We start from the raw sequence: 27,694 nt of genomic DNA on the forward strand, positions 1-27,694 counted from the left end.
AGATCATCGGATTGGAATCGGACATCAAGCAAGGATCCTGCCAAGATTCGGTGGACATCAAACATTGAGCTCGACGAACTTTTCAAGAGCTTCATTGCCAGTCTCTCATTTCATTCTGCCTTCGACATATATATCGAGAGAAGGAAAGTCCACCACGATGGCCACCTCCGCTCAAGACTTTTCGAACGGCGTGGCAACAAATAAGGAACACGAAGCCCCTAATGGCGAATACGTCGAGAAGCTTGACCCAGCACCCACTCATGGAACATACTTTGGCGACGCAAAAGGTCTTTCCAACGAGCACCGACAATACCTCCTCGGCCGTCATGGAACATATGATCTGGATCCAATTCCCGACATGGGAGAAGCTGATCCATACAATTGGCCACAATGGAAGGCAAGTCTCCCTTGCCATCAGACACCAAGAAAACAAATACTGACAGAAATACCAGAAAGTAACGAATCTTACTCTTGTCGCAATCCACGCATGCATGTCAACTTTCACAGCAGCAGCCATTATCCCCGCATACGAAACCATTGCCATCGACCTCGGTGTCTCCCTCCAGCGAGTAACATACCTCACCTCCCTCCAAATTTGCATCTTAGGTGTGGCTCCCTTGATCTGGAAGCCTTTCTCCAACACCTACGGCCGACGTCCTCTCTTCCTCCTTTCGCTGATCTGCTCGTTGGTAGGCAACATTGGCTGTGCCAAAAGCCCTTCTTATGCAACGATGGCATTGTGTAGAGCTATTGTGGCGTTCTTTATTTCTCCTGCGGCGGCAATTGGAAGTGCGGTTGTGACCGAGACATTCTTCAAGAAGGAGAGAGCCAGGTATATGGGAATTTGGACGTTGATGGTTACGTTGGGTGTTCCACTCAGCCCATTCATCTTTGGCTTTGTGGCGTATCATGTTGGGTATCGATGGATCTATTGGATCTTAGCTATGGTGAGTCTTCTTTTGTCTTACCTTCTCTCTTTTAATCTCAACTTTGTGCTTTTCGTTCTTTGATTTTCTTTCGAGACTCAAGTGATGCCGAACCTGAAACTTCAAGACATGCTCTCTATTGCCCTTTCCAACTGACACATCGCAAAGATCAACGGCGTCCAATTCCTTCTCTACCTCTTTTTCGGCCCCGAAACTCGTTACATCCGCCTCAACACCTCGCACCCAACCTCCGCCATAAAGACCGAGTACTACAACTTTAGTCGCATCGATCCACGTCCTCTCACTTTCCGAGATTTCGTGCACCCTCTCACTCTCGTAGCAAAACCTTGCATCGTCATCCCAGCCATCGCGTAAGTTGCCTCCTTCTCCCGTATCCTCTTCTACGTTGCGCTAACAAACAACATAGTTACGCTATGACCTTCCTCTTTGGCAGTGTCATGATAACCGTCGAACTCCCCCAACTTTTTGGCGCCAAATTTGGCTTCAACGCCCAGCAACTCGGTCTCCAATTCCTAGGAATCATTATTGGCAGCGTAATCGGTGAACAGCTCGGCGGTTCATTGTCCGACTTCTGGATGAATTCTGCCACCAAGAAACACAACGGACGTCGTCCGGCGCCTGAGTACAGACTGTGGTTGTCGTACGCAGGTTTCATCTTGACAATTGTGGGCGCAGTAGTCTTCTTGGTACAGACCCAGAATGCGGGGCTCCATCACTGGAATATCTCCCCGGTGATAGGGATAGCGATTGCGGGAGCCGGAAACCAGATCGTGACTACGGTGCTAATTACTTATGCTGTGGATTGCCACTTGGAGGAGAGTGCTAGTATTGGGGTTTTCATCACGTTCGTGAGGCAAATTTGGGGATTTATTGGCCCGTTCTGGTTCCCGGATATGTTTGATAATCTGGGGCTCGCAGCGAGTGCGGGTGTCGCAACTGCTTTGATTGTGGGAGTTAGTATTTTGCCGATGATTGGGATTCAGCTGTTTGGGAAGAGGTGCAGAGGGTCGAAGGAGGAGAGTGAGAGGAGTGTTGGGACGGGCAGTGGGACTGATGTGGAAGGAAACTTGAGAAAAGCTTGATTTGAGAGGGTTCTCTGGGTTCTCATGGAATGTTGTGGTTTGTATATGAAATTGACCAAAATGAATACAATCAACAAGCGCAAAGCTTACTTCGGGCATTTACAGACGGGGATGTTTCCGGGGTTCAGTTCATCGGAACCCGGGGCTCCCTTGCAGAAGATCACTACTTGATCATAGCTTGGGAGCCGTTGGAATTCTCCACGGGTAGGCATTGACGGGAGTTTCCACGCTGGAATGTTGGAAAAAATGTATGCCATACTCCCTGGAATGGACACGTGAGGTTTGACATGCTGGGTCTGCAGCGCGTCATATAGGCCGAGACCCTGCCAAGTCTGGAAGTGTCCAGCACCGGATCAAATCTTCCTATCGATATCAGGAACGATCATAAGTCTATCTCCGTTTGATAAATTCTTCGAGGAGCGTACAGGACCCCCGTCACCGCTTCGAGATGACTGGAGAAGAGGCCGATCATGAGATACAGGCGGCGCGCCCTGAAGCGGCTACTCAACACAATTTCACTCCTCCGATCTCTAAGAAGGCGGACCCGTACACCGTCGAGGTCATGGAACAACCGACACCAGGTAATTCAATGCAGAACCTCAAACCGATCCTAACATTTTCTCCGTAGCAACTTATCCTCCATAGAGAATCCATTGGTTTTCTCCTACTTATATGATTGGTTTTTATCTCTTGGGAGTTGGAGCTATGATTGCTCACGATCGGTACAATGCAGCCCTGAAAGGACGTTTAGTGCTTGATCCGCAATGGCCTCAGCGTGCCGGGCTGGCTCTGAGCACTTTTGGTGCGTTTTGTCTGACAAGGGCCGTTGTCATTGCTTATCAACAACTTGTCTGGGTGCGATTAATCTTTTGGCATTGCCCACGACAAGATCCATTATTCTGACTCTGGTAGGTCACTTTGAAAAAGCGATCTTTCAAATTGTCCACGATTGATGCAATCTTTAATGTTGGTATCTTCTTCAAAACTGTAAGGGCTTGAATTAATGCTTTATAGGCTTTGGACGACCCTTTAGGGTTTCTTGACCTCGAATTGATCTCCAGAGCTACACGTTTATCCATACTAGCGATTCAACTATGGTACGTTCCTCTGCGCCCTTGTGGCTACCTGCGTAGTTGATCTGAAAATAGGCTTATCCCCATCTCCGTCCTCCTCACTCCAGCCACCCTGACGCCCATTGCCAGAACTGAGAATATTACAATAACATGTAACAATATTCAATCAATCAATATGAATCTCGACGTACAGGTAACTCCTACTTTGCTCGCTGGAGAAAATCTCGGTCCCCAAGGCCTGGTATATGGCCGCGCAATGCCTTCCAATAACTCCATTATCTTCTACGAAGAGCCTTCCATGGCACTAGAATAAGTCTCACAATTGTCTTTATTCTCGATCTCCGGCCCTATCCAAGGTGTAAATCCGTGCGCTGGAGGAGTCGATTGCAATTATAACGTCTCGTTCCAGGCTCCATACTATTCCTGCGAGGAAGCATCACCCCTGGACAGCAACACTGTTCTGCTACAATCTCAGCTGGCACCCGTCGGTCAATCTATCTATACTAGCTTTTCTGACGTGGTAGAAGATTATAATGGGGCTCCTGTTGAGTGGCAATATATGACGGCGGACAATGATTCGACGATTGGGATCTTCACCAAAGAGCCAACCCTTTGGATCGGCTATGTTGTCAACACCACTGTCCCCATCGAGCCTCTGAACTACTCTACGTCTTATCCATTCATCCTCGGGGAGCATTTGGTGAAATGCGAGCTTTACAACGCGACATACAACTTTGACATCCACTTCTTAAATAACTTGATGCAAATCCATTCTTGGAATGCATCTATGGAGAGCCTCCTTTTATCCAACTGAAGTAACATGACACCAGAAGATCCCCAATATAATCGATTCATGTAAGCTCTTTTCTTCCTTCAACTTCAACCGAGTTCTAATATCCGCAGTGGCTACCACGCAACAGGATTCATCTTCCGCGTCATCCTAGCAGAAACCATCAACCAAACAAACTACACCTCCATAACCCGAAGCTTCTCCTACATCTCCCAAACCCCTCTCCTAAATCAAACAACACAATACGTGCAAAGCAATTTCATAGACGCCCTGCAGGACGCTTTCGCACGCCAAGTTCTCTCCTTGACGACAGACACATCTTTCTACCAAGCACTCAACATCTCAGCACCCTGTACATCGCCCCAAACAGTGCTACTCTAGAACTACGAGCCCTTCTAGCTCTTACTCCCCTACTCAATCGCTATGGGACTTACACTTCTCGCCGTATTCGAAGGGATCTGGGCGTTCAAAAAGAATGGGTATGCAACGGATACACATTTCAGTACCCTGTTAGCGACGACGCGGAATGGGAATCTGGATCGGATTACGGAGGGCTATTCATTGGGACAGGCGCCGAGACATAAGGATTTTTGGAGGAATAGGTTGAAGTTTGGACATTTGGAGGGGGATGAGAGGGTTAGGAGGAGGGGTAGTGGGGTTGCGGCGAGGCATGCGGCGTTTGGGTTGGAGGGGGAGGTGCATGATATTCATGTGAGGGAGGAGTATATTTGAGTTGCGCAGGGATTTCAAAGAAGTCCTGCTAAAAGTTTTGCTTAAGTTTTGTTGTACTACATACAATTTTTGACAGATGATATATAACAGCGTCGGCTCCATTGGAAAGTCGCAGCATCTACCACAGCCGAAATTCAGATGATTATGAAATTTCATCTCCATTGGAGAACCACGACATGCACCATGGACCCACGAATATATATCACTCACCTGGAAGGGTCAATCCGCCAGCCGCAATTTAAGGGCAATATTAGAGAGGGCGCCACTGGAGGGTCGCAACATGTGCCAAACTTCAGATAACCATAGAGTACCATCGCCATTGGAGGATCACAGCATGGACCAAAGATTCACCAGTATGCTAACAATCAAGGGAACACTGACACCAGCAGCACCTCTAAGACAACAAAAGCTTATTATTCTTTTCATGCAAAGCAATTCCATGACCCAATTCTTCAATAATCAACTTTCCTTTGAAATACTCCTTACACTCCTCATGCTGTAGAATTGTCAATCTGTCAACCAGAGGCCCCACTTCGCCATCATCAATGGCCATGCAATACCTAGAAGATGGATCAGAGATGGCTATCTAGGGATGAGTGTCATCATGACGCAACCATTAAACAATAATCGATATCATCATACTGTCTTCTCAACACGGTCAAGACGTAGTGTTGCGGGGCAGGTGCCGAGAACCCGCGCAACTGCTGAACCACCTTTGTCTCCCTCGGTTTCTCCTCTGTTGTTTTCATTCTAAGGAATAGCTGTAAAATCCTCATCCCGCCATCTCAACGGGTTTCGCAAGCTCGTATTTAGCTTCCAACTCCCTCGGTCCATATCCCGAGTCCTTGTATGGTCCTGCAGTAATTTCACCAATTGGACCATAAGAGACTGTCCCTGCGGTCTCCAAGATCTCCTTCTTCGCCTTTTGCCGCTTGTAATAAAGCAAAGTAAGAGACAAAGCCACCACAACAACCAACGCCCCAACCACAATGCCAACAATAACCCCAACACCCACTTTCTCCCTTCCATGCGAGGACGACCCATTCGAACTCGAACTCGAATTCGAAACTGCCGTCGAAGCACTCCCAGCAGCTCCAAGCACACTCCAACTCCCCTTCCACGTCTCCGCCCAACTAACATCACTCCCCACAATCCCACTATCCTTGGCCCCAATAACCGTCAACGGATTACTCGACGGCGTATTCGGACCCGGCGCCTGCGCCAGAAACCAGACTCCGGCCCCGTCTCCGCTTGCGGTCTGCCAATTTACGCCCATGAACGCAGTTTGCAGGAATGCTCTGCCGAGTTCGTAAGACCCGCTTGGTCCCGGGCCGGGCCGCAGGGGAAGGTAGGATGTTGGTGTTGAGGTGAGGGGCGCGGTGAGGGTGAGGTTTAGGAGGGCGAAGGGGAGGTTTATGGTCATGTTTTGGGAGATGCTGCTGTTGAGGCGGAAGGTGAAGGAGAGGAATGAGGGGGAGGTTACAATTCGTTGGTAGTTGGGGTCATTGGTATTCCAGAAGTAGAGGCCGTATTTAGGTTGGAATGTGACGGGGAGGTATTGCGTGATTGCATCACAAGTACTCTGAGGGAGGTAGAGATAGGGAACTTGAGGCTCGACAAGGACCGTGGTTGAGATTCCTAGGGAGGAGTTGCCTTGTGCTAGGAGCCCGGTTTGAGATGTAAAGTTAAAGGGTGATGCTCCTTCTGCGACTCCGACGCCGATGTCTAGGAGGTCGATGGGTAGACGGTCAATAGCATATACTTGGCTACTGATCGGTTCCAGAGCACGACTTGGATCAAAACCACCAATGTTGAGAGAACCTGGTATACCCAAATCTGCACTCCCAATATGTAACCCGTAAGAATTTGACGGCGCGTTCCCTTGACCGAAAAGAGTACTTGGAAGCAATGTCCCATTCCATTTCGGATTCGGCGGGAAATGCAACCACGACTCATTAAACTCAGGAGCTCCCAGACTCAGATGTCCGATTTGTATAGGATACGTCGTACCATCTGGAAGTTTCTCGAGTGCTTCAGACATGACCAGCAAATCAAAATCTTGAACCACAGCGTAATATGTGTTCCCGACAACGCCGTCGCGCATTTCTATGGACATTGTGTCGAACATCCAATTTGCACTTCCAGTCACAGAACCCAAGGCGGCATCTGCTCCACCCAGAGAGGAGTTGACGACTTGTCCTGTCTGGCCGATCTGGAAGGTGGTACTGGATTTGGTAGAGTCGTAGAAGCCTGCCAGGTTAACGATTTGGCAGGCGGCGCCGTTTGAGCAGACGGAAGGTGCTAAGACGGGTGATGCCCATACTCCTCCAGGAAGGAGATCGATTCTTTGAGCTGGAGTGCCGATCGAGACTGAGATTGCTTGCCATGGTCCATCTGGACCGTAGGATTTAGAAGACCATTGGACTGTTTGGGGATTTGTCTCATCAGCGACTACAATATTAACGAATATCGATACCAGCCATGCTTTCTTGAACCAATTCGCATAGACTATCGCGGCATACATTATAAGAGATGATCATGGGTAAACGAGGTCGAAAGTCGCAGTATGCAAGATTAGAAGAAAATCAAAGAGGGAAGAAGTTTCAACAGAGATGGAAGCTTGACGTTGGTTAATGTTCGAAGCGCCAATGGAAGCTCGGAATCTGATACTCCAACATTTTCAAGGGGGACTATGTTGGGTCACAAAGAAGGTCGCCAAAACAACTCGCGTGTGCGAAGATCTTCCAAAAAGACACTGCGCAGGACAAGATGACAGACACTTCATCTTCAAGCACCATTCCCCTGGCGTAGGAAGAAATTGTCTGTAGAAGAGTAATGGATATAGTACCAACACGCAAATGAGGTAAATTAATTCTACTACAAATGCTTCCTGTCCGCCGTTACAACTGCCCATGATCTCGTCTAAGCGCCGGTCCAGGATTGAAGCGGCAAACTTTTCTTGGCAGCATATATGGGATTGACCCGTTACAACAGAGCAAATGCAACAAACAAAGAACAAATAAAACGCAATATTATCAATACTCTTATTTACTTCTGCAACAACTCCACCCAAGGTTATGATGGGACGTTAGTCACGTGTATATCAGGAGTTCGGCAAACGTCCCGTCTTGAGCTGCACATCCGGCCACCGTAGTCCCCACGCAAGATCTCCACCGTGGTTCGTGGGGACGCGTAATGGCAATTGTCGGACGTTCTGGGCTTCAGAGAATGACCGAAGATCTTATTGAGGTGCATGAAAGATTGTCTGAACCCTGGTTGAGGCAGGGGAGCTTCAGAGAGGGTGTGCTTGAAGATCTGTAAAAGCAACGCAAAAATTCTCGCAAACATAACAGGATTCCTGAGATGAGGCTTGACTCTGCTAAAATCTTCTGCTTGCAAAGAACTTATTATGTTACTACAAGTTGAGTCTACCAGTTAAGGCGAGAAGACTCTTTAAAATAAACAAAGGGTCAAGGAAGTTTGATGGTTCACTTCCAAAAAAAAAAAAAAAAAAAAAAAAGAGAAGGAAGCCAATACTGCATCAGATTTGAGCTGTTACAGCGTTTCGGAAAATTCGGTGTCATGAACTGAAAGTTTTTGATCGCATAGATCTCTTGCCTTTGATGCTGCACTTGACTACAAGCATGGACGATGAGCAGCTGAAACGAATCTTGTAAGTAGTTGTATAAGCAAATGCGTAAACAAAACTAGATTGAGTGTTGAATGAAGATTTTCATATCTCGAAACTTCGGTTCATGGAAAGAAGCTTATTTCTTTATGAGTAAATGTAGAAGACAAACATCAGAGGGGGTTGACTTTGAGTCAGTGCCAGCAAATTATTACAGAAGACCTCTAAAGAAATCTAACCGAATTGTCAAGACCTTTCCAAGTCACTCCGTAGACGGATCAAAGGATCTTCTTGAAGTTTAATCAACGTTCGTGGTGCACGCGTAAAGGCAGAGCCGGGGTGGCGTACCCCTCGCCGAAGATCCCTGCAGCGGCCATTTTTCAGCGGGCACAGGGCCGAGCACGGCTGCCACGAAATGCACATCGACCTCATCAGCCTTCTTTCTTCTCCAACAAACAAATTTCAACATCTCGAGAGCTCGAGGAACATCCAATTCTTCGTCGCAGTATCCCAAATGAATTATAAAGGCATGGAGTGCAGATTCTGCCAAAAGTCCTTCTCAAAGGGCGAGCATCTCAGGGTGGGAAAACCAGACTTCAGTCAGAATTCCTTTTGCTAACGAACTCCTCCAGAGACATGAACGCAGTCGTACGTCCTAACCTTCACTCAACTAAGGCATTAAATTAACAATTCCACTCTCAAGATACTGGCGCACGCCCATTCCGCTGCAAAGAATGCCAGCGTCCTTTTGCAAGACAAGACTCTCTTGCCCGCCATGAAAAACTCCACACCCGCAAAGACCCAATCCACTACCCCTCACCACCCTCAAGTCTGATCTCCCAACCCTCACAACGAATGACAGCCTCACTCTCCCCCATGGGCATCCCCGAAATGGCCCACGAGAGTCCCGTCTCCCTTCCCGGAGGAATGTCCGACCAACTATCCGTCGCAGGAGACCAGAATAGTGCGCAGACGATGCCTCCACCTCCTCCTTCTGCTGAGCTGGATTTTGATCTCATGTGGCCGGATTCCGAGGATTTGTTCGAGACCCTCATGGCGTCCGAGACGAATAATCAGTGGCAGATGCCGTTTACTACTTTGCCGATTTCGTCGAAATCGCTGTATACTTCCAACACGGCGTTTTCGACACCGAGTTCTTTTCGCGAGCAGGGGCCGTCTATTGATGCTATTCCTTCTGGCGAGAGTCATAGAGCGGTGCATAATGTTAGCAATATGGTTACTACTTTGGTAAGTTATATGCGGGGTAGAAGGTGTTTGAGCTGATGGAAAACAGTCTTCTTCGGTTACAGCTGCGGTGGAAGCTACTTCTCTCAGCTCGGTGTTCCTGGATGAGTGTTTGCATATGTTCTTTTGTCGATTTATTCCTACGTTTCCGGTGCTTCATAGAGCTACGTTTGTGTTTCGGGAGTGTACGCAGCCTTTACTGTTGAATGCTATGGCGATTGGGTCGCTGTATCTGGGGCCAAAGGACTCGATTGCTAAGGTGAGAAGACGAACATGTTGCAGGTAGCATAGGTGTTGATCAAAAATAGGGAGAAGCTCTGTGGAGACTTGCTCATGTGGCTGTCACGACATCTGTGGGTCCATGGTTGAAATCATTCAAAGTGCTTTTCCTAACATTAAGCAGTGGGAAGTCCTCATCACTCACCGAGGGCCGTACGATTCATGTCAAGGCGTCCAACTAGTAGTGACTGCCCTCCTCGCTCAAATTTACGGCGCTCTCTCAAAAGTATGTCCCTCCTCTGCCTTCTCATTTCCCTTCTAACTCATCCCCAGAACCGAGTAATCCGCACAACCTCCCAAGCTTTTCACGCTTTAGGTTTCTTCTGGGCCCGCCAATGCACTTCTTCTCTTCCATCTCCTCTTCCCTCTCCCAATGCCTCCGAATCCGAGAAAAACACCGCTTGGCGAACCTGGGCGGCCAAAGAAATTCAACAACGTGCTCTGCTGGGTCATTATCTAGTCGACGGCCTCATTTCCCGCATGTCAGGGGAAACACCTTCTGTCCGACATACAGCGAATGCTCTAGGTTTGCCGAGCACAGAGATTTCGTTCGAGGCCAGGACTGCAGATGAATGGTTAACTCACATGCGGTCTCAGGAAACCACGCAGTTTTCATTCCGAAAGATTATTTCTAGCTTATTTCTTCCCGAAGGACAAGCCTTGCTGCATCACACATTCTCCGCCTTCTCCCTGCGAGTGATCCTCGAGGGCCTCCAGAGCCTAGTATCAGACGTCGACTCAGACGAAGCACTAATAGGCGTCCCCACCAAATCCGAACTCCGCCGAGCCCTCGCCCAACTCCACGAATCGATCGCCGCATCCCCAAACCTCTCCAACCCAGAAAGACTAGAGCTCTTCCTCCGCTGGCACACCATCTGTCTCGACGCCTGCAAAGACTCGAGCCTCCTCTGCCGTAGCGTGTGCAAGCAATACAACATCGCACAACACGTCGTAGCGACCAAGCAAGCAGACGACCAGCAGCTCGATCTCGTCAGCTGGGCCAACACCGAGGATGCCAGACGGGCGCTGGTACACGCTATCGCCATCCAGGAGATCGTCGAACAGTTGCCCAGGGGCAGGGCGCACGTAATCCATATCCCGAGCTCGCTGTTCGCGTCGGCGACGGTGTACTGCGTGTTCTCGCTCGCGGGGCAGACGACGGTGCGGCTGCCGGCGGTGGTGGATTGGCAGTCGGTGCTGTCGACCCGGTATGAGGATGTGGGAAGCGGACAGCTGGGAGAAGGCGGTGATGTGTGTGAGACGAGGAAGTATGTGAGGGGGGAGTATGCGGCGGGGGTGTTTGGGGCGACGGGGGCGGGGAAGAATTTGTTGTATGAGTTGAATTCGATGCAGAAGTTGTTTAGGTGTTTGTGTAGTCAGTGGGGGATTGCTTATGATATGGAGGATGTGATTGATCAGTGGATTTCTTTGTGTCATTGAGGGGGACGTGAGGGGCTATAGGAGCAAGATGGCGTTCTAGGATGAGACTACTCAGGGTTATGATAGATGAATCATGAATGCAGGATTTGAATTTGAACGAATTGGATACAGAAGTACTTGACTTTGTCAAATAAGTCTGAAGTTATTGCCCTTCATCTCCACGTCTCATCCCCACCACTTCCAGGGTGTTATCTCTTCAGACTCTCCCACGTGACATCTCCTTCTTTATATACCTAGCCTAAAATCGGACTACCTTCCATCAAGGCTTTCAAGAATGAGGCTCTTATTATCTCATCTCGGGGAGGATCTCCTCTCCCCTGCACCACCTTCGAAAAATGTGGGGTAAGTACTATACTTGACCTGTTCATGTGGGGCTTTCCTCATTTCCATCTCCAATCAACCTCACATTACACGATTCCAAGTTCCATGTATCCATACATTCCAGCCTCATCAAATATATCCTCAACTCAACTCACCTCATCCATCTCTCTCTCTCTCATTCTGTCCCCAACCACCCTCTCCCTCACCGTACCCCCACCGTCAATCCCCGAACAACGCAGCATTAGCGCCCCACCGCTCGTCACACATCCAGACCCAACCCGGATCTCTGCTCCGGTCAGTCAAAGCGGGGCAAATGCGAGATGTGGGGTAAGGATTATTTCGCCACTCACTGCTCACTCAGCCTTGTCCAAGGGGAGAAAGTTCTTCCGAGGGCTGATTGGTGGTTAGGATGGTGAGGTTGAGAGTGGAAATGCGGGGTGATGGATGGCCCCACGTACTGTATGATGATGATTTTCTTGAGTTTGTTTCGACGAACGAACAATTTGCAACGAAGGTTGTTGTTGAGTTTTTGTTGTGAGATTGTTGTTGAGAATATATTGAGATTTGGGAAGTGTTAAGAAAGAGAGAAAGGTTGAGGAGAGAGATATTTGTTAGGTCGTCCCACATTGCAAAGGAGAAAGCAAGAAAGATGGCGGCTTCGAATGGATCGCACAAGACGATGAAAGTCTGTATCATAGGCGCTGGTATTCTCCTCTCTCGAACTCCCTCCTTCTTGCTTCAAGTACTAACGTATATATTCCAGGAATGGGTGGTCTCTCCAGCGCCTTAGCCCTAGCAAAGAATGGCTTCGAAGACATCCACGTCTACGAAACAGCCTCGAACCTCGGATTCGTAGGTGCAGGAATCCAGCTCGCTCCTAATATGTCGCGGATTCTGGATACACTGGGAGTATGGAAGGAGATTGAACGGGAGGCTGTATTCTGCAAAGAGACCAGTATACGGGGTTTGTCTCTTCTTTTAACTAAAGAGTGAGGGATACCTGCTAATGGCATGAATACAGACGGAGCGACAGACAACGAACTAGCCCACGTCGAACTAGACGGCGTAGAAAAGATATACGGCTACCGCCACATGGTCGGCCACCGCGCCTCCCTCGCCGGCGGTCTCTACGAAGGCTGCAAAAAAGAACCCTCCATCCACTTCCACTTCTCGACCTCCATAACCTCCATAACGTCCTGGTCCCCAACCCCAACCTTCACCGCCGTCCCGCGGCACTCCACCCCCTACCCCGTCACCTGCGACATCCTCCTCGCCGCCGACGGCGTAAAATCCACCGTCCGCCAACAGATGCTGAAACTACTCTCCCACTCCGCAGACGTCCAAGACACCGACCAAGCCGCATACCGCATCCTGCTCCCGCGCTCGCAAATCGCCCACGACCCCGAACTGCTCGAACTCATGGACGCGGAGCGCGTAACGCGCTGGATAGGGGCTAGGCGCCACATCATCGCGTACCCGATCTCCAACCACACCATCTACAACATCAGCACCACGCAGCCCGACACAAATTTCGCGGCCGCGCCGTCCGAGACGTATACCACGAAGGGCAGCAAACCGGCCATGCTAGGCGTCTTTGAGGATTTCTGCCCCAAGATTCAGAGGATGTTGAATCTGGTGCCGGATGGGGAGGTGTGTGAGTGGAAGTTGCGGGTCCATGCCCCGCTGCCGACGTGGATTTATGGCCATGTGGCGTTGGTGGGTGATGCGTGTCATCCGACGCTGCCGCACTTGGCGCAGGGCGCGGCGCAGGCGATTGAGGATGCGGCTGTGCTTGGAGTGTTGCTGGGGAAAGTGAGGGATGGAAGCGGGCCGGGGGTGGAGGAGGTGTTGAAGCTGTATGAGGGTGTTAGGAAGGAGAGGGCGGAGCAGTTGGTTGGGTGGGCGGCGGCGAGTGCGCGGGAGTTGCATTTGGGGAGTGGGAAGGCGAAGGAGGAGCGGGATAGGGTGTTTGAGGAGTTGAAGAAGAAGGGGGGGAAGGCGAGGGTTCCGGATAAGTGGGCGGATGCCGATGTGCAGAAGGTTGTTTATGGGGTGGATATTGTGAAGGTTGCGGAGGAGGAGTATGAGAAGAGGTTTGGGGGTTCGTAGGGTAATGGATGATTTCTTGCGAGTACTGTATGTGCTTGGCTTTGTTTGTGAAAGATTGGCGCATCACCACAATGCTGAACCTGTAAGAGAGGTCAAGATTCGGCGCATCCAGCGCGTATAACGCATTCAGCACTAATAGCGCATATAGCTCAATCAGCGCATGTTGCGCATATTGCGCATATAACTGCAGTAGCAGTTGAAAGCTCTCGAGTCGTAACAGATCAATCTACACCTCCTCGTCCAGAAAAAGTGAAATCGGAATCGACCCCAGGTCGGGAGAAACGGACTGAAAAGATTTGGGAAGCGATTCAGCGTTGATTTTTCCACCAGTCTGTGGATATTTGTGGCCGAGTCTTCCCCCTTTTTAAGCGAGAGCTCGGGAGCAAGCTATAATTCTTGACTAAACTCTCTTAGACTGCGCTGCTGATGAAAGCATAACGCTAAAGAGAGTACGAGGGTACATATATATTTTAATCCACACGTAACATTGGTTGTTGATAAATTGACTCCCCCGCCATTTATAAATGCCGGAGGCTTTATGTATGACACCTTTAGTTTTGTGAATAGACCAGCTATACACAAACACTTGTGTTTAGTGCAAGAGTATATAAATGGAGAGGTGCCAGTACGGAATTGCGCTCCAAACACTCCAGCACTTCAGCTTTTCAGCACCTTAGCAATTTAGCACTTTCGTTACTAAGATCTTGGATTCTCATCCTGGAGGGCTGGGAGTTTTCGGGTATAGTGATTTAGTAGGTCAAGTACTATGCCTTATTGCTATACTCAGGTGCTAAACATTTAAGGTGCTGAGATGCTGAGATACTACAATGCTAAAGTTCTAAGGCTAAAATTAGGGCCTTATTCTCGGCGTGTTTATTAGTGGCGCTATTCACAATTGGCGGGCTTGCTATTTTTAATGATAAGTATAGTTTATTAACCAAAAGTGCTACATATGAAAATCTTGCTATTTATGAATAATAGAAGTAAAGTTCGAAGATAGCAAGTGTTCCCGAATAGACTAGACTATATATATAAAGTTTAGTTTTTTCACTTGAAACTTTTCTATTATAAAGAAAATAGTTTTTCTAAACACGCATTAAAAAATTAACCCCCCCCCCTTTTGTTCTATATCTATTTGCATATTATCTAGCTTTTAACTTCAATTCATTCACTCTTCATTGAAGGGTCCAGAAGTACTTGAAAAACCAGGAACACTCTACTGGATGCACTGAATGCATTGAATGCACTGTACTAGTCACGCTGTACTTCCTGACGACACTGCACTGCTGCACTTGGAATATAGCACATTATGAGCCTGTAAGCATTAAATGAGGGCTTAGGATTAAGGGCTGAGAACTAAAAGCAAAAGCATGAGAAAGAGGGCATTCCCAGAAATTAAGGGACTACGCGCAGCTATGGAAAATAACTTGATTTTGCCCGGACAGCCAAGCTGTCATTGAAAAAGCCTAGACTGTCCCTAAAACCCGCGATATAGTTGATGTAGTACTGTGAAGCGTGTAACTTGAAGTTGACTTAAGGTTGTGTTGATGTAGACTTGATATGCGCAAGAGACTTGGATTGAGTGTGATCTCAGAGTTATTGTAGTCGATCGAGGTAAGTTGACGCGCGGTGCAAGGCGCATGAAGTTGAGGTCCATCGGGGGTCCGAAGAGCAAGTTGAGATGATGTCTTTGATTTGAACTTCTCTAGCGTTGAATAGTGCTGACTTCATGTGTACCGACATTCTCAGGTCATATGAATGGACCCTCCCTACGTAGGTCACCAGAAAAACAGGATGAGTGGAATCGTACGGGGAAAGAGGTTGATTCACTTCTATGGTAGAAGCTGAGATTTCATGGTCAGGAATAGAGCACTAGTACGAGATAGACTATTCCGCCTGGTTCATCCACTTCTCTGCCACCATGTTTAATCGAGAGTTCGGGAGGGAGCTATAATTCCTGGCAAGTCTGTCTTAGACTACACTACAAATAAACACAACTCCAAAGAAAAAAGGAGCGTATACATATAGCCCTTCGTCAATGGGCTCTTTCATACAACTGCACAGGCAATCGAGCAGTTAATCCTGGTACCGCGCAACAACTCGAGACATAGACTACACAACCTCATGCTCTAAAAACCTATCCTCAAACAACCTCCAAATCCCCTACAACCTATCAGTATCTCCCTGGTCCACCCCCTTCAAAACCTCCCTCGCCGCTCTAAAATCAACCTCGGACCTCCCCTCATCCTTCCGCTTAAAAACCAACCCCCGACATAACAACGCCAAGAACCTCACGTCCTGAGCCACGTACCCCTGACACGCACCCGCCCGCTCAATCATCTCATCAAAAAACACAAGTGCATCCCCCGGCAAAAATCGACTACAAATCATCGCCGCGCTGATGAACAAACCCGCCAACTCCCCATCCGCCGCTCCCGTGCCGTACTTCTCGTCATGAAAGAGCAACCGACGCATCTCGTGCACGATACCCGTTAATCGCAAGGATAGCGAGAACGCGACTTCTGGCTCGAGCACGGCGGACGTGCTTAAATACTCGATGGGTTTGATAATTTTCCACTGCTCCGCGAGAGAGTCGAGCGTGTCAACCCTCCGCGGCGAAGAAGTGGAGAGCGAGAAGTTGGTGCTAGTGATGTGTTCGAGCATGGTGGAGAGGATAATTTTAGGGCCGCCGAGATAGGAGGGTCCGTAGGAGAGGTAGAGTTGCGCGAGTTCGAGCTGGGAGGAGAGGCGTGTGGAGGGGTGGTAGGTGAGGAGGTTGGAGAGGTGGGTTGCTTTGTCGGTGAGCCAGGGGTCGTTGATGGTGAGGAGGGATTTGACGCAGGCTGTTTCGGTGGTTAGGGCGTGAGAGATGGATAGCATTGAGATGATCGATTTGTGTGAGTCGTTTTGCTTGGTTGCTTGCTCGGTCTCTTGCTCTGGGTCGAGTTCGCTCTGAGCTTTGGGAGTAGCGTAAGTAATATTCATTGGTGTAGCTTTTTGTCGTCAGCTTTCGGAGATGGCAGCATTATCAACGATCATGTACCTGCGCTTGGTGACGCCGCGTCTACCTTCCGCTTCTTGAAATTGCTGAGCCTTTCGGCGCTCACTTCTTGATCTTGATGATAGAATATGGTCTCTTTCCCTTCGTCTCTGGCTCGTTTCTGCGCTTTGGCCACCAGGATAGCCATGTCATTCTTGGTGAGATTTTTGTCGAAATGCCATTCTTTGATTTGCATTTTCCATTTTCGAAGGCTGGGATGGATGAGTTTTCAATATACAAACATAAGGAAAGGATGTGATGGAAATACCTAGCTTTGAACGAATATTTCTGTTCTATTTCTGCAATGGTTGCTTGTAATGTATGCCCTTCTGAAACATACAATCGATGAACTTCGGTCTTGATAGAGTCCCATTTCTGGTGCTTTTGGGTCCGTCGAAATGATTTCGAACCTTGGTCCAAAACTTGCAGTTCCTGTTGCGCAATCATATTCTCGTCCTCGAGCACATTGTCATTAGCTGAACAAGATTCGGTAGATTCTGAATCCGATGAGATCTTTTGCGGCTGTTTGGACATGGAAAAGGACATGCCCATTCTTTGCGGAGGCACGAGCTGCACCGGAGATGGATGCACGGATCTGCAGTGTAAATACCATTCTTCCACGTCTGAGAAAGCTATTTGGCAATGAGAGCATGAAAGAAAGCTCTCGAGATCCAGTACATTCTCACGAGAGGAGAGAGAATTGCTTTGGGTAGCTTGATGCACGCGGTTTGTTGGTGCTCTGTCTACGTTAGTCGAGGTTCGTAAGTCAAGAAAGTACCAACGACTTACGTGTCTGAAGAGAAGGTATTCGGTTCCTCCCAAGTACGGTATGGATCCAGTATTTGCGCCATGGCTGAACATCCCGGTGATGAGGCTGTCGTGATAAAAATCGTCCACTGACAAACCACTCAGAGATCCATAGATAATCGTCTGCTGTCGAGAATCGTTTGGTTTCTTCTATCTCCAAAGAAGCCAGGTCTCTACTTCCTACTTCAAGAGCAGAAAGCGAAGAACTTTCGAGGTTTAAAAGTTCAGGAGGAAGGAGTGAGGCTGATGTCTTGCAGCGAAGCGAGCCACTCGGGTTCGATATTAGAGTGCACGACAAGGGGCGCAAGCCACCAAGGGACAAAAGTGCAGATTTGCGGCGAGCTCCGACGAATGCATGATTAGGTACCGATCGTTTACATCCGATAGCCTTGCGCTGTAGAGTCGGCTTTGTGGAAAGATGGATCAGTCTTTGACTTGTATATAACTTGCGATGGAATGCTGTGAAGATGAGAATTCTTGGTAATATTCCTTTTCGTCCTTTCTCGCAATGTGATAATAATATTGCGATTTGAAGTGGTAAGAAGTGCGAGGGAAGCGGATTACGTATCTAATTAGGATTGTAAATTTGAAACATAGAAGCTTCAACAGCGCGAATGAGTTGAACCATGTTGCTTGAGAGTGTTCGGTTGCCCGATTCATGCTCACAACACGTTGATTTTCTCACAAGTCCACTCTTTGGGTGTCAGAGAACGTTATTACGATGGGCATAATTTCGTACTGACAGAACATCCCCTTAGCTGCCCGCGATTTCCGAAAGAAGAGAAACAAAACAGTAACTTGGCTCCGAGTCCTCTAGACCACGCAGATCTCTCAACAAGGCAAGAGACCTGAGTATATACACACGGTACATCTCTGCTTACACCATTCGGCATAAATATTGGATCACAAAATCCACATGGCCTGCTCAACGATCGTGGGTCAATTGGCAACCACTTCATCAAGTTTCGCCCACATGGTGTGTTCTCTGTTAGTGGTTCGCGCAGCGCTCTTGATGGGTCAGGCCGTTTTTAGCCCTGGACCATCACCATCACAATTCCAGACGTTTTAGACAGATTTAACAACCAAAACAAAGAAAAACTGTTAATAATATTTTTTCAACCTCAGGCTTCAAGTTTTAAGCTTCAACCTCAAACTTTAAGCTTAAATTTTAAGTTTTAATCACATACACCTCAAGCCTCCTGTATTTTAAGGGTTTCAAGCTTCAAGGCACTAATTTCCCCCTACTCCACAATCTTTCCAATAATAGATGGGCTGACGGTTATTAGCAGGTTTTAAGAGACCAAGCCCGTCACCGTCCAATAAAATAATAGGCTTTTAAGACTGTGACCGTAACCGGTCTAGGGTAGGCCTTGTCAGTTCGGCTAAAGCCAGCCCCATCAGCAACGCTGGTTTCGCCCTTGAAGATCTACATGATTTCAGGACAGGATGAACCGCTTCGGGCAGGTCACAAAACACCATTGTACCCCGCCATTGGGTTCGACGGCCCTGGTTGCATAGATGCAACCGTAACTTCAACAGGGAGGAATAATCTTATCAGTCATTGTAGCACTACCATCATTTGATCAACCCTTGTCCAGAGGAAACATGAGCCACCCACCGAAGATGATAATTAGGCGGCTCATTCTTTGCTGGCCTCCCTCCATCTTGCGCTCTACATTCTTCCTCCACACGGGGCTGCTCACGTTTACTTGCGAGATAGTGTAACCAACTTCACGCTCGATAAGAATATGGAACCACTAACGCGCACGGCGACCGATGCACGGCAGGAACCTCTTCTCCAACCAGTGGATGAAGAGCGCCCCGCTAAGAAAAGTGAACGCTCCAGCTCGTCATGGTGGTGGTGGTTGGAGATCTGTGGCGCCTTCATAGCCTTAACCGGCCTCTTCATGACCATCGCAGTTCTTGCTACTCTAGACAACAAGCCGATTGACAATTGGAAATACAACATCCAACCGAGCTCGCTGCTATCGACTCTTACTACCGTGGCAAAGATGGGAGTGATGCTTGTAGTGGCTTCGTGTGTATCACAGTTGAAATGGCTGCACTTTCAACAAGCAAACCGGCTAAGTCACCTCGAAATGTACGACCAAGTCAGTAGAGGCAACCCAATGGGTGCAGCACAGATGCTTTGGAAGATGGGTCGCCGACTTTTCAAGTTACGACTGGACATCATTGCTACTGCGTTCGCGCTCGTCTCGCTTCTGTCTTTGGCCATTGATCCGATGATACAACAGATTTTGGCTGTGCACCAGGAGGATCTTCAGCTCAACAACGTTACGGCAACCATCGGGTCTAGCCATACATACATTTCCAATGCGAGCCAAGCTCTCGTTCTCGACTACTTCTCAAACAATGTATCGAGTAGGTACTCTCTTTGTTCCCCAGCATTCTTGCTTTCGACGTACTGACCGCATGTTGCCTGTAGCCAACACAACTGAAACTCTGGTCTTGCACATGGCTTTACTGAATCAACTTGCAAGTGCTTCCCTTCAACCAGATCTAAGCTGTCCGTCTCCCGCTACGCGCTGCGAGTTCAGCAATATCACATCGCTCGGTTTATGTGGGAACTACACGGACGTTACCGATATCAGTTCTCGCACGTGTAAAGCATATCCTTACCCTTCTAGCACAATCGACGAAATCACACCACCTCCGCCTTCTCACTACATAGACTGTACTTATTCGGTACAGGGCGTCACCAACTACCGCAACTTGACCATTAATTTTGGTGGTGATGACGGCGCCACTTTCGATTGGTTCAGGTCGATATTAGACATCATCCAGTTGGATGGCATCTCCGACGACATCCTCAACTATAAACCGTTTGACATCGCTCGGATGTTTTCATTCGTGTAGATGGCGTCGAAAATGACCTCTTTCTACGAAATACGTCGCTCCCAGTCCCCACAGCAAGCGTAGCAATGGCGAACTGGTACTGGTGTGCACAAACATACAACAACATCTCGGTGCGAGACAACAAATTGAGTGAAATCACAAGTGCCTCGACAGACCCACTGATAGCATCAATCATTTCGGAGCAACCCGGAGTAACTTGGAGTTTCGCTGGCAGTGAACCGAATTCTAGCGAGTACTATTCCAACTTCCTGGTTGCGGAATTTATGGATGGCTACTCCGTCCTCGATACTAAGAACCCGCACACCCTGGATCCATCCCTGCAGGGCACATTACATCCTCAAGTATACTCGGGAGGCCAAGCAGGCCAAGGAAATTCATCTCTTGAAATTACAGCGGCGACATGTTTGGAATGGTTGACTTCATGAGCTACACCAACTGGAGCCAGCTTACCCAGAACGTCGCCATCGCAGTCACCAACCAAGTACTCACAAACGCCGACAACCAAAATTTTACATCTACTACGGGTACGGCCTTCGTCAACACGGCGTACTATCATGTGCGATGGGCATGGCTCGTTCTGCCGCTATTGGAGGCTGTAGCAACAGCGGTGCTGCTGGCTGTCACCATCTTGCTGAATCGATTGCCGTTACTCAAATCGTCGAGCACAGCCTTGTTAGCGCATGGCCTAGAAGATACATCAGATCTCAGAGTTGTTGGTATCGAAACTCCACAGAAATGGGAAAAGCTAGGGGATGGGATTAAGGTTATATAGATTGAGGATGAGAAGGGCCGGACAAGAATGGTGCAAACGTGATTATCTTGTTATAAATCCGACTCAATATTTAGCTCGAAGCTTATCCCCGTAATCAGAACTACGAGTTCTAGTGGCTGACAGACATCTGAACATTTCTCAATCTCGAGCCAATTCTGGGTGTACGTATTGGTAACACTGGCTCTGTGACAGCCATAATCATGATAGTTTCCGTGGGTGTGAACCGCAGATTGGAGATGTATCATGCTTGTATTGTAGAATCTCACGAATGATTGTACAGGATGATGTCTCGGAAGTGGTATAACTGGTGTCAACCAGTGCTATGTGGATATGGAAGGAAAGAAGAGAAGAAGGATTCTGGAAAAGGACTCTCCTTCACTAACCGCATCCGAAGCAAAGTCAAAAATGTGTCGTCTGAGATTACCAGAAAACTTCTCTCAACGACGGTCTTCTGCCATACCTAAGTATAGGTACGTACTTCTGAGATACACGTGACTCAAATGCTAGGACTGTGTGATTCTCAAAGAGGTTATTGACGAACGCAAAAGATCTAGATCTATGTACACTAGTACATTACGCCCTAAATTTGATACTGCTTGTTGTAGATTGTTGCGTGCTTCCATTACTTTCAGTTTGCGCGACTTCGCAACCTTTAGAAAGGGTAAAATCGTTATCTGGCTCGAAATAATTTGTAAGGAAGATAACTTGCAAGAAGGTACAGAATCCGCCACTTGAGGTATGTAAATTTTAGACATGAAAGAAGTGGAAACTGAAGAGCTAGGGCCTATAAAATTTGGTATCACTAGTAATAATCACGGGAGAAGCGAAGTTGGCAAATGATCTTTGCTTTTCTAAGAGTATCCCAACGTCAACTGTTCTATGCTAGCAGCGCTGCAGATACTATCTGGTACCGACAAACCGAAACTGCAATATTCCTTACGGAGCACGGAGCAGATGCCAATGCACATCTGATCGTTGATGCAAAAGGCTCTTGTAAGAGCGCACTGGCTGCAGCTGCTTCCAAGGGGAATCGTACGATGATAGGATTTCTGAGCGCACAGACTACTCTGAAGAAGACACCCAACCCTTTTCAGGCTCACAGAGCATCAGCTGCATTGGGCGAACTATGTTGTTGCCTTGCGGGGGGGCGGCTCCAATACAACCCTCGAAAACTCAATAGAGATTCTCTTCTGGTAGTTGTCCCAGAAAAGTTGAACGATTCTCGCAATCTCAACTCCAGTCCATGCATGGAAGTGAAGTGGGACGTTCGTAGGGACCAATAAGATCGGATGACCATCAATACCTCCTACTACCTCCGACAAGCCTCCGCCCAAATCTCGAGCGATCATGAGAGTCAACTTTCTGAGGTCAGGGAAGAGACTGTGAAGCCATGGAGCTGCCTCCAGAAGGACGGGGAAGGAAAAGCCTCCGTATGCTCCGCGTGCGTAGTTTACGGCTAGGTTCTCGACCTTCGGAAACCGCAAGGTTCGGAAATTGAGCCTCGCGGGACCCAAGGGAGGACCTCTAGCGTTATTGTACCAAAGAATCAAGTCCCGGAACACCAGCGTATCTTGGCTACCCATGCGGACCTCCTCAAGGAAGAATGCAGTCTTCATATTGACATTGAAGCGAGTACCAGGAGCCTGAATGACTGATTGGCCAGCCTTGGGAGGACTAATGCCGGTCATAAAGGTCGAGATGGCTCGGTTGACGCATAGCAGAGCTGGTCGCTTGTAGAGAACTGGAATCAACATAGGGACGTGCATGCCGTTCACGAACATCCAACCTGCGCGAATCACAACAACAGAAGGTTTCGGAGCTGCCAATCGCCAAATTTCAGCCCGCAATTCCGGAGGCAATTCCGAGAAGCAGTAGAACGCATGGCTAACTCCAGCGACTTGGTCTTTGGCAATCCGGAGGATTGTCTCTAAAGCCGCAATACCGAGAGCGTCGAGTCCTTCTGCCGCAGCATGGAGGCCAGGGTAGTTACGAATAACTTCAGAGTTCGGATCTCCCCCCGTTGAGGCTTTGAGTGCAGCGAACAGCTGGCTGATAACTGACATTGCTTCAAATTCATGTTAGCCTCTTTCTGCACAGCGACTATAGAGTATTGGTGTAGACATACGGATGGGAATTGGTCGATGAGCTAGGCCACGGCTGTTACTGAAAGTGTTGGCTGTCTGCAGAGCCACTGCGTCGGATGCTAAGATAGCGTTGGATCGGGATGGACCACTACTGTTGAGCAATGGCGATACCTCGAATTCGTAGAGATTGTCGACGTTGATACGACTGTTGGCTATCTGCAAGGCCACTGCGTTGGAGTTTACCAAGACGGCAGCATGAGGGCTTGGGACTATGTCTATATCAGTATGATCCTAAGTACCCTTTTGCGTATATTCAATTGGCATACCAAGGACTTGGCTATGCTCTCCAGATATCTCCTCAGACTCGTAGCCCTTGGACTTGCCGTTGCCGTTGCCGTTGTCTTTGGGGACTGGTAGATGGGTGGCCATTGTGCCTGCGGGATTCTCGACAGTAGCAGTAACTGCAGTTCATCTCATCAGTTTTTACCTTTCATTGGTGGTACAGGAAGAGTGCATCATACCACGAGCTGTCCTAACTCTCTTCTTACTTCGATTGACTGTAGAATCCATTTTGCGTTGCTGTTGATGGCCTGTTTCTTAAGTTGCGTTGGTGGGGAAAGCTTTTGTGTGCCGAGTTCGAGGACAATAATCAAATTCGATCGTGGAGAAAGCCGCTACCGAGATGAATGTGATTGTAACCCTCTTATACACTAGGGTACATACGCTAGGGCACTCTTGTTCATTCAAGCAAGCGTCTATGCGCCGGGGTTGTCGAGATGTAGTTACTGTTTGAGATGAATTGAAGCATTCTGTTTGGCGAGGTCTGCCTACTCTTCATGTCCAGCATTTCCAAATTCCAGATTCGATTTTCAAATCAGCTCGTTGTTAAATCAGCTCGTCGTTCAATGATCCTAGAAGTTCAAATATCCTCACAGGTTCATGAGCAAGCTATTACGCGCTTATGTTAATGGCCTATATCTTCTTGTCTTATCAGTAACTCAGAGCCTTTGTTCTCTGCAATGGACGTTTGAAGTGGCACAGGATCTATTTTTGAACTCAAAACTTTCAATCAAAGAGAAGAGATACCAGAGCCTAAATCACTCCAGAAAGATAGCAGACGACTGGGTACGCACGCGATGTAATTTCCTCCTTTGAACGCCGTGTTTTGGTACTCTTTAGGCATTTATATTGTATTGCCAGCAAAGCCATCTCTATTAAACGTGATTCAACATCTGATATAATTCCTGCTCGCAACCAAAGATTTTCCTGACATCTTATCCTGACAAGCATCAAAGAATTCTTTGATAGGTCTGGTTGGATACATGCTCCAGGCGTCCCCACCAACTTTTGCTTCTTCAGTTGCCTCTGCTGGCTGTACTCCACCCAATACCCCCAGCTCTGTGATTGTTCCTGTGAAATCTTCAGCAAAGAATATTGTCAAACAGCAATTCAACATACTAGCTTTTATATCCAGCAAGACCCATTTTCCATACAACTTCCCGTGCGTCAAAGAGAATACATGAGGTGGAAGAGCCACTCCAGAAGGCTCAAAGACGTAGCGCTTCTCCTCGTAATGTTCTTTGATACGCCTCAGATTCAGTGGTTTGGTATAATTGATTGGCATGGTGTCGTGATACCAGACCCAATTGTCGTCGTCAATATATGGTAAACGAGCCAGGAGATCGACAACTTCTTCTGACTTGCCCATCTTACGCCAAATATCACAATACTCTTCTGGCCAGCCTTCGGAGGGAGGGGTCTTGATCGCAGTGGCTGGAAGGAAGGGGTAGGTGGTAAGGAACGTGTAGAATTTCGTGATGATTGCCACGATTTCGTCATGACTGATGGTCGTGGTAGGTAGAGGGGTCTTCATTACACTGGATTTTCCGACTGGGTTTGGCTGGAGCTGTCTTGTCAGAAGGATCATAGAGACAAAATGGAAGAGAAAACTTGAAACAGCTGAGATTTACCGGACCGCACTAACTGCTTCCGGCTTCCAAAGTTCTGCACATGATGCGTCGTTGTCGTCGTCTCCACAAATCTGCTTCTCCCCTGATTGACACCCAGATATTTTATGCCCTACACCGTACCGAAAATCCCCTTTTAATTGTGATGTGCAGCTCGTGCGAAGGGTCGGGTCACGTGCGCCCCTGGACTCTGAGTCTTGCTCGGTAAATTAATCGATTGGTCGAGAAGAACGGAACAATGACTTAGCTCGTGGGAGGCGCCCCATTCGTGATACGAATGGCTCATTGATCAACATGCCTCTCTCGATAGGATTGAGCCATATCGTGATCGTCAGGAGTGTGTGTGTGGCCCACCATTTCCAGCCAAACCTCCCAGATATCTTCCTTACGCGCCTAATTGTAGTTCATGACCTTGTCGGCATACCCGATGATGTGGTAGGTTCGCACTTAGATTTGAGATAGAATTGAGAATTTTGACTTGTTATGTGTTTGAGTATCTGGATATCTTAAAGAGTGCTTCTCTAGTTGCATGAGGAAGGGAATGGCTTGTCTGTTGCTTCCAATATTGCCTCTTCGAGTCCAAGTTTTCTTCGATGTCTGGGGGAAGGAGCAAGGTTTGCCATGGAGGATTGTGATGTACAGTAGTATTCGAGGAGGCAATACCATATCCTATTGTATATCAGTCTAAAACCATCGTCCTTGAATACCATGACCGGGGCAATAATACTTGCAAGCTCCATTCGGGTAGCTAATATATCGCAGTTCGTACCGCTCCCTCTACCTTTAATGCAGAAGCCATATATGTAGAGGATTAACCACTAGTTTAAGATGTTCTTGAGAGGTCCCTTCTACCTTCTTGTAGTTATTTCGAATATTACCCAACAAAGCTGCTGCTTCGCGCTTTGTATACGGAAAACCGTGCAGCCACTTTTCTGTATTTGGTGGAAAAATCGCAACATACCAATCTTTGTTTCGACACGGGCTTGATAACGTTCTCAGTAGCCTCGATAGCAGTAGCCAAGTAGATATTGCCCGCACCACTGGTATCAAAGGTGGCATGGAAGCGATCAAGTGTATCGACACGGTGGTAGGCTGATAGAGTGCCAGCGCCGGAAGCGCAACTAAGATCCTAGTCAGCGTTGACTCTCTGAGATGGAAGCTCGGTACTCTAGATAAGAAGACACCTAAAAGGAACTAACAGAACGTGGTTAATGCGTTTGTAATCACGAAACCGCATGCCTTAAACTATTTTTCAGACGCAGGACTTGGGAAGCTCAAGAGTGTGCCACAAGCGAGAGCACTTCTAGAACAAACTCTGCTGGTAATTAAGAAGTGCATGCATACCACCGAGCATACCATCGGTTCAATGGCTCAGTGGGGTTGCTTTTGTTGGTGGAGATCGAGCAACGAAAAGAATCTACGGACTCTTTTTCCTTCCAAAGTGCGTTAGCTTTGTGTGGACTTGAGATCTGACATCTGAAAAATATAGGCTCAGTTCACTTACCCTTTGCCGGCATGACAATGGGCAAGGAGTTGTGGCTTGGTGTTTGATGTAGGTGTGGACTCCAGAGAGGAAGCTCTGAAAGATGTCGACAGATGCTAACTAAGTTTTGATTGGCGATGAATTCGATTGTGGGGGAACGACGTGTGTCGTGGAAAATCCTTCCTTCCACAAGAACACAGCTTGGTCCAAACTTTCAACAATGGGGCGTTCTTTCTGTACTGGACTCGTTCTGATAAACAAGTCATTGGGACAGCATCAAAGGGGACTGGTCACTGTAGGGCAATTGAATCGGCAAGTAGAGTCAAGTGGGGCGGAAAGAACTTCATTTCCTTGTGTGCATCAATGGCGGACTGTTTCATGAAAGAGCAGTTCGCATTGTAGCTGAAGCGTTAATTTGGATGAGGGAAATGTTCCAGGAGGTCAACGCGGGTCTCAAAGGTAAGACCTCACGGAATTGACTATGTATTACAAACATCTAGGGAGGACACCTAGGTCAACGTCTTGCCCTTCCTGCCCACAATGTTGTTCATTCACACATAACGGTTGCCTCATAGACTCTACACGATCAGCGCACGGCAGATCGTTCCTACCTTTGGAGTAGTAGATGGGCGGCAGTATGCAGTTTATTCACGCGGTAGCTACTTCACACCAACATACAACTGTTTCACGCATTGTAGCTCGTTCCTGCCTTTTGACTCGTTCTGCACTCAACACAATTGACAATTGACTTACCACATGCTGTATAGTATAGTAATCATGGGGTCTATAATAGTTAGTGAACAGCTGATCCATGGCTTGCAATTCGTGCCTGCCGTGTAATTCTGCAGCAGATTCACGCACTAGAGACTTCAATTGAAGGAATGGTAAAGTAATCGAATGACCCCCTAGTCATGTCATTCATATACTTCACTTATCAACTAATCAAGACACTCGGCGACTAAGCAAGGCTGACCAGTTGAAGCAGGAGCGAATAAGCTCGCGGAAGACCATGCGGGGC

The 27,694-nt window shown here is 48.0% G+C and overlaps 11 protein-coding genes across 11 annotated transcripts; 7 read left to right on the forward strand and 4 right to left on the reverse strand.

Moving 5' to 3' along the window:
• Nucleotides 1-157: 157 nt before the first annotated feature.
• On the forward strand, nt 158-2,029 carry LY89DRAFT_765896 (MFS general substrate transporter; the record flags this gene model as incomplete). Its single annotated transcript, XM_018221694.1, has 4 exons — nt 158-401; nt 457-947; nt 1,095-1,297; nt 1,354-2,029. The coding sequence occupies 4 exons, from the start codon at nt 158-160 to the stop codon at nt 2,027-2,029; spliced, it is 1,614 nt and encodes a 537-aa protein (XP_018062177.1).
• Nucleotides 2,030-2,477: 448 nt separating this feature from the next.
• On the forward strand, nt 2,478-3,415 carry LY89DRAFT_742588 (uncharacterized protein; the record flags this gene model as incomplete). Its single annotated transcript, XM_018220841.1, has 5 exons — nt 2,478-2,610; nt 2,763-2,884; nt 2,942-2,995; nt 3,044-3,126; nt 3,178-3,415. 5 exons carry the CDS (start codon nt 2,478-2,480, stop codon nt 3,413-3,415), a joined length of 630 nt encoding a protein of 209 aa, XP_018062178.1.
• A 507-nt stretch (nt 3,416-3,922) lies between these two features.
• Nucleotides 3,923-4,476, forward strand: LY89DRAFT_742589 (uncharacterized protein; the record flags this gene model as incomplete). The annotated part of the gene is made up of 3 exons (XM_018220842.1): nt 3,923-3,957; nt 4,006-4,244; nt 4,292-4,476. The coding sequence occupies 3 exons, from the start codon at nt 3,923-3,925 to the stop codon at nt 4,474-4,476; spliced, it is 459 nt and encodes a 152-aa protein (XP_018062179.1).
• Nucleotides 4,477-5,085: 609 nt separating this feature from the next.
• LY89DRAFT_691514 (uncharacterized protein) lies at nt 5,086-7,177 on the reverse strand. The gene has a single exon (XM_018216344.1). The coding sequence runs from the start codon at nt 7,146-7,148 to the stop codon at nt 5,397-5,399; it is 1,752 nt and encodes a 583-aa protein (XP_018062180.1). The 5' UTR covers nt 7,149-7,177; the 3' UTR covers nt 5,086-5,396.
• Nucleotides 7,178-8,719: 1,542 nt separating this feature from the next.
• On the forward strand, nt 8,720-11,216 carry LY89DRAFT_789492 (uncharacterized protein; the record flags this gene model as incomplete). The annotated part of the gene is made up of 7 exons (XM_018223259.1): nt 8,720-8,832; nt 8,885-8,900; nt 8,956-9,500; nt 9,547-9,756; nt 9,806-9,850; nt 9,901-10,002; nt 10,050-11,216. Exons 1-7 carry the CDS (start codon nt 8,767-8,769, stop codon nt 11,214-11,216), a joined length of 2,151 nt encoding a protein of 716 aa, XP_018062181.1. The 5' UTR covers nt 8,720-8,766.
• A 1,000-nt stretch (nt 11,217-12,216) lies between these two features.
• LY89DRAFT_543915 (putative monooxygenase) lies at nt 12,217-13,622 on the forward strand (the record flags this gene model as incomplete). The annotated part of the gene is made up of 3 exons (XM_018208214.1): nt 12,217-12,241; nt 12,301-12,501; nt 12,559-13,622. Coding segments are annotated over 3 exons (1,290 nt in total), but the record flags the coding sequence as incomplete, so codon positions are not given.
• A 1,964-nt stretch (nt 13,623-15,586) lies between these two features.
• On the reverse strand, nt 15,587-17,683 carry LY89DRAFT_789494 (uncharacterized protein). The gene is made up of 4 exons (XM_018223260.1): nt 17,476-17,683; nt 16,955-17,425; nt 16,690-16,898; nt 15,587-16,639 (listed from the first exon to the last, which is right to left on the reverse strand). Exons 1-4 carry the CDS (start codon nt 17,535-17,537, stop codon nt 15,810-15,812), a joined length of 1,572 nt encoding a protein of 523 aa, XP_018062183.1. The 5' UTR covers nt 17,538-17,683; the 3' UTR covers nt 15,587-15,809.
• Nucleotides 17,684-19,241: 1,558 nt separating this feature from the next.
• On the forward strand, nt 19,242-20,658 carry LY89DRAFT_765907 (uncharacterized protein; the record flags this gene model as incomplete). The annotated part of the gene is made up of 2 exons (XM_018221695.1): nt 19,242-19,868; nt 19,900-20,658. The coding sequence occupies 2 exons, from the start codon at nt 19,242-19,244 to the stop codon at nt 20,368-20,370; spliced, it is 1,098 nt and encodes a 365-aa protein (XP_018062184.1). The 3' UTR covers nt 20,371-20,658.
• Nucleotides 20,377-21,241, forward strand: LY89DRAFT_691517 (uncharacterized protein). Its single transcript, XM_018216345.1, has one exon. It carries the CDS (start codon nt 20,771-20,773, stop codon nt 21,140-21,142), a length of 372 nt encoding a protein of 123 aa, XP_018062185.1. The 5' UTR covers nt 20,377-20,770; the 3' UTR covers nt 21,143-21,241.
• Nucleotides 21,242-22,266: 1,025 nt separating this feature from the next.
• LY89DRAFT_765909 (uncharacterized protein) lies at nt 22,267-23,796 on the reverse strand (the record flags this gene model as incomplete). Its single annotated transcript, XM_018221696.1, has 4 exons — nt 22,267-23,207; nt 23,268-23,495; nt 23,553-23,687; nt 23,748-23,796. 4 exons carry the CDS (start codon nt 23,794-23,796, stop codon nt 22,267-22,269), a joined length of 1,353 nt encoding a protein of 450 aa, XP_018062186.1.
• A 617-nt stretch (nt 23,797-24,413) lies between these two features.
• Nucleotides 24,414-25,146, reverse strand: LY89DRAFT_789496 (uncharacterized protein). The gene is made up of 2 exons (XM_018223261.1): nt 24,685-25,146; nt 24,414-24,636 (listed from the first exon to the last, which is right to left on the reverse strand). The coding sequence occupies exons 1-2, from the start codon at nt 25,097-25,099 to the stop codon at nt 24,452-24,454; spliced, it is 600 nt and encodes a 199-aa protein (XP_018062187.1). The 5' UTR covers nt 25,100-25,146; the 3' UTR covers nt 24,414-24,451.
• Between the last annotated feature and the right edge of the window lie 2,548 nt (nt 25,147-27,694).

The sequence above is a fragment of the Mollisia scopiformis genome (genome assembly GCF_001500285.1).
Source record: "Mollisia scopiformis unplaced genomic scaffold LY89scaffold_35, whole genome shotgun sequence".
NCBI classification, from domain to species: domain Eukaryota; kingdom Fungi; phylum Ascomycota; class Leotiomycetes; order Helotiales; family Mollisiaceae; genus Mollisia; species Mollisia scopiformis.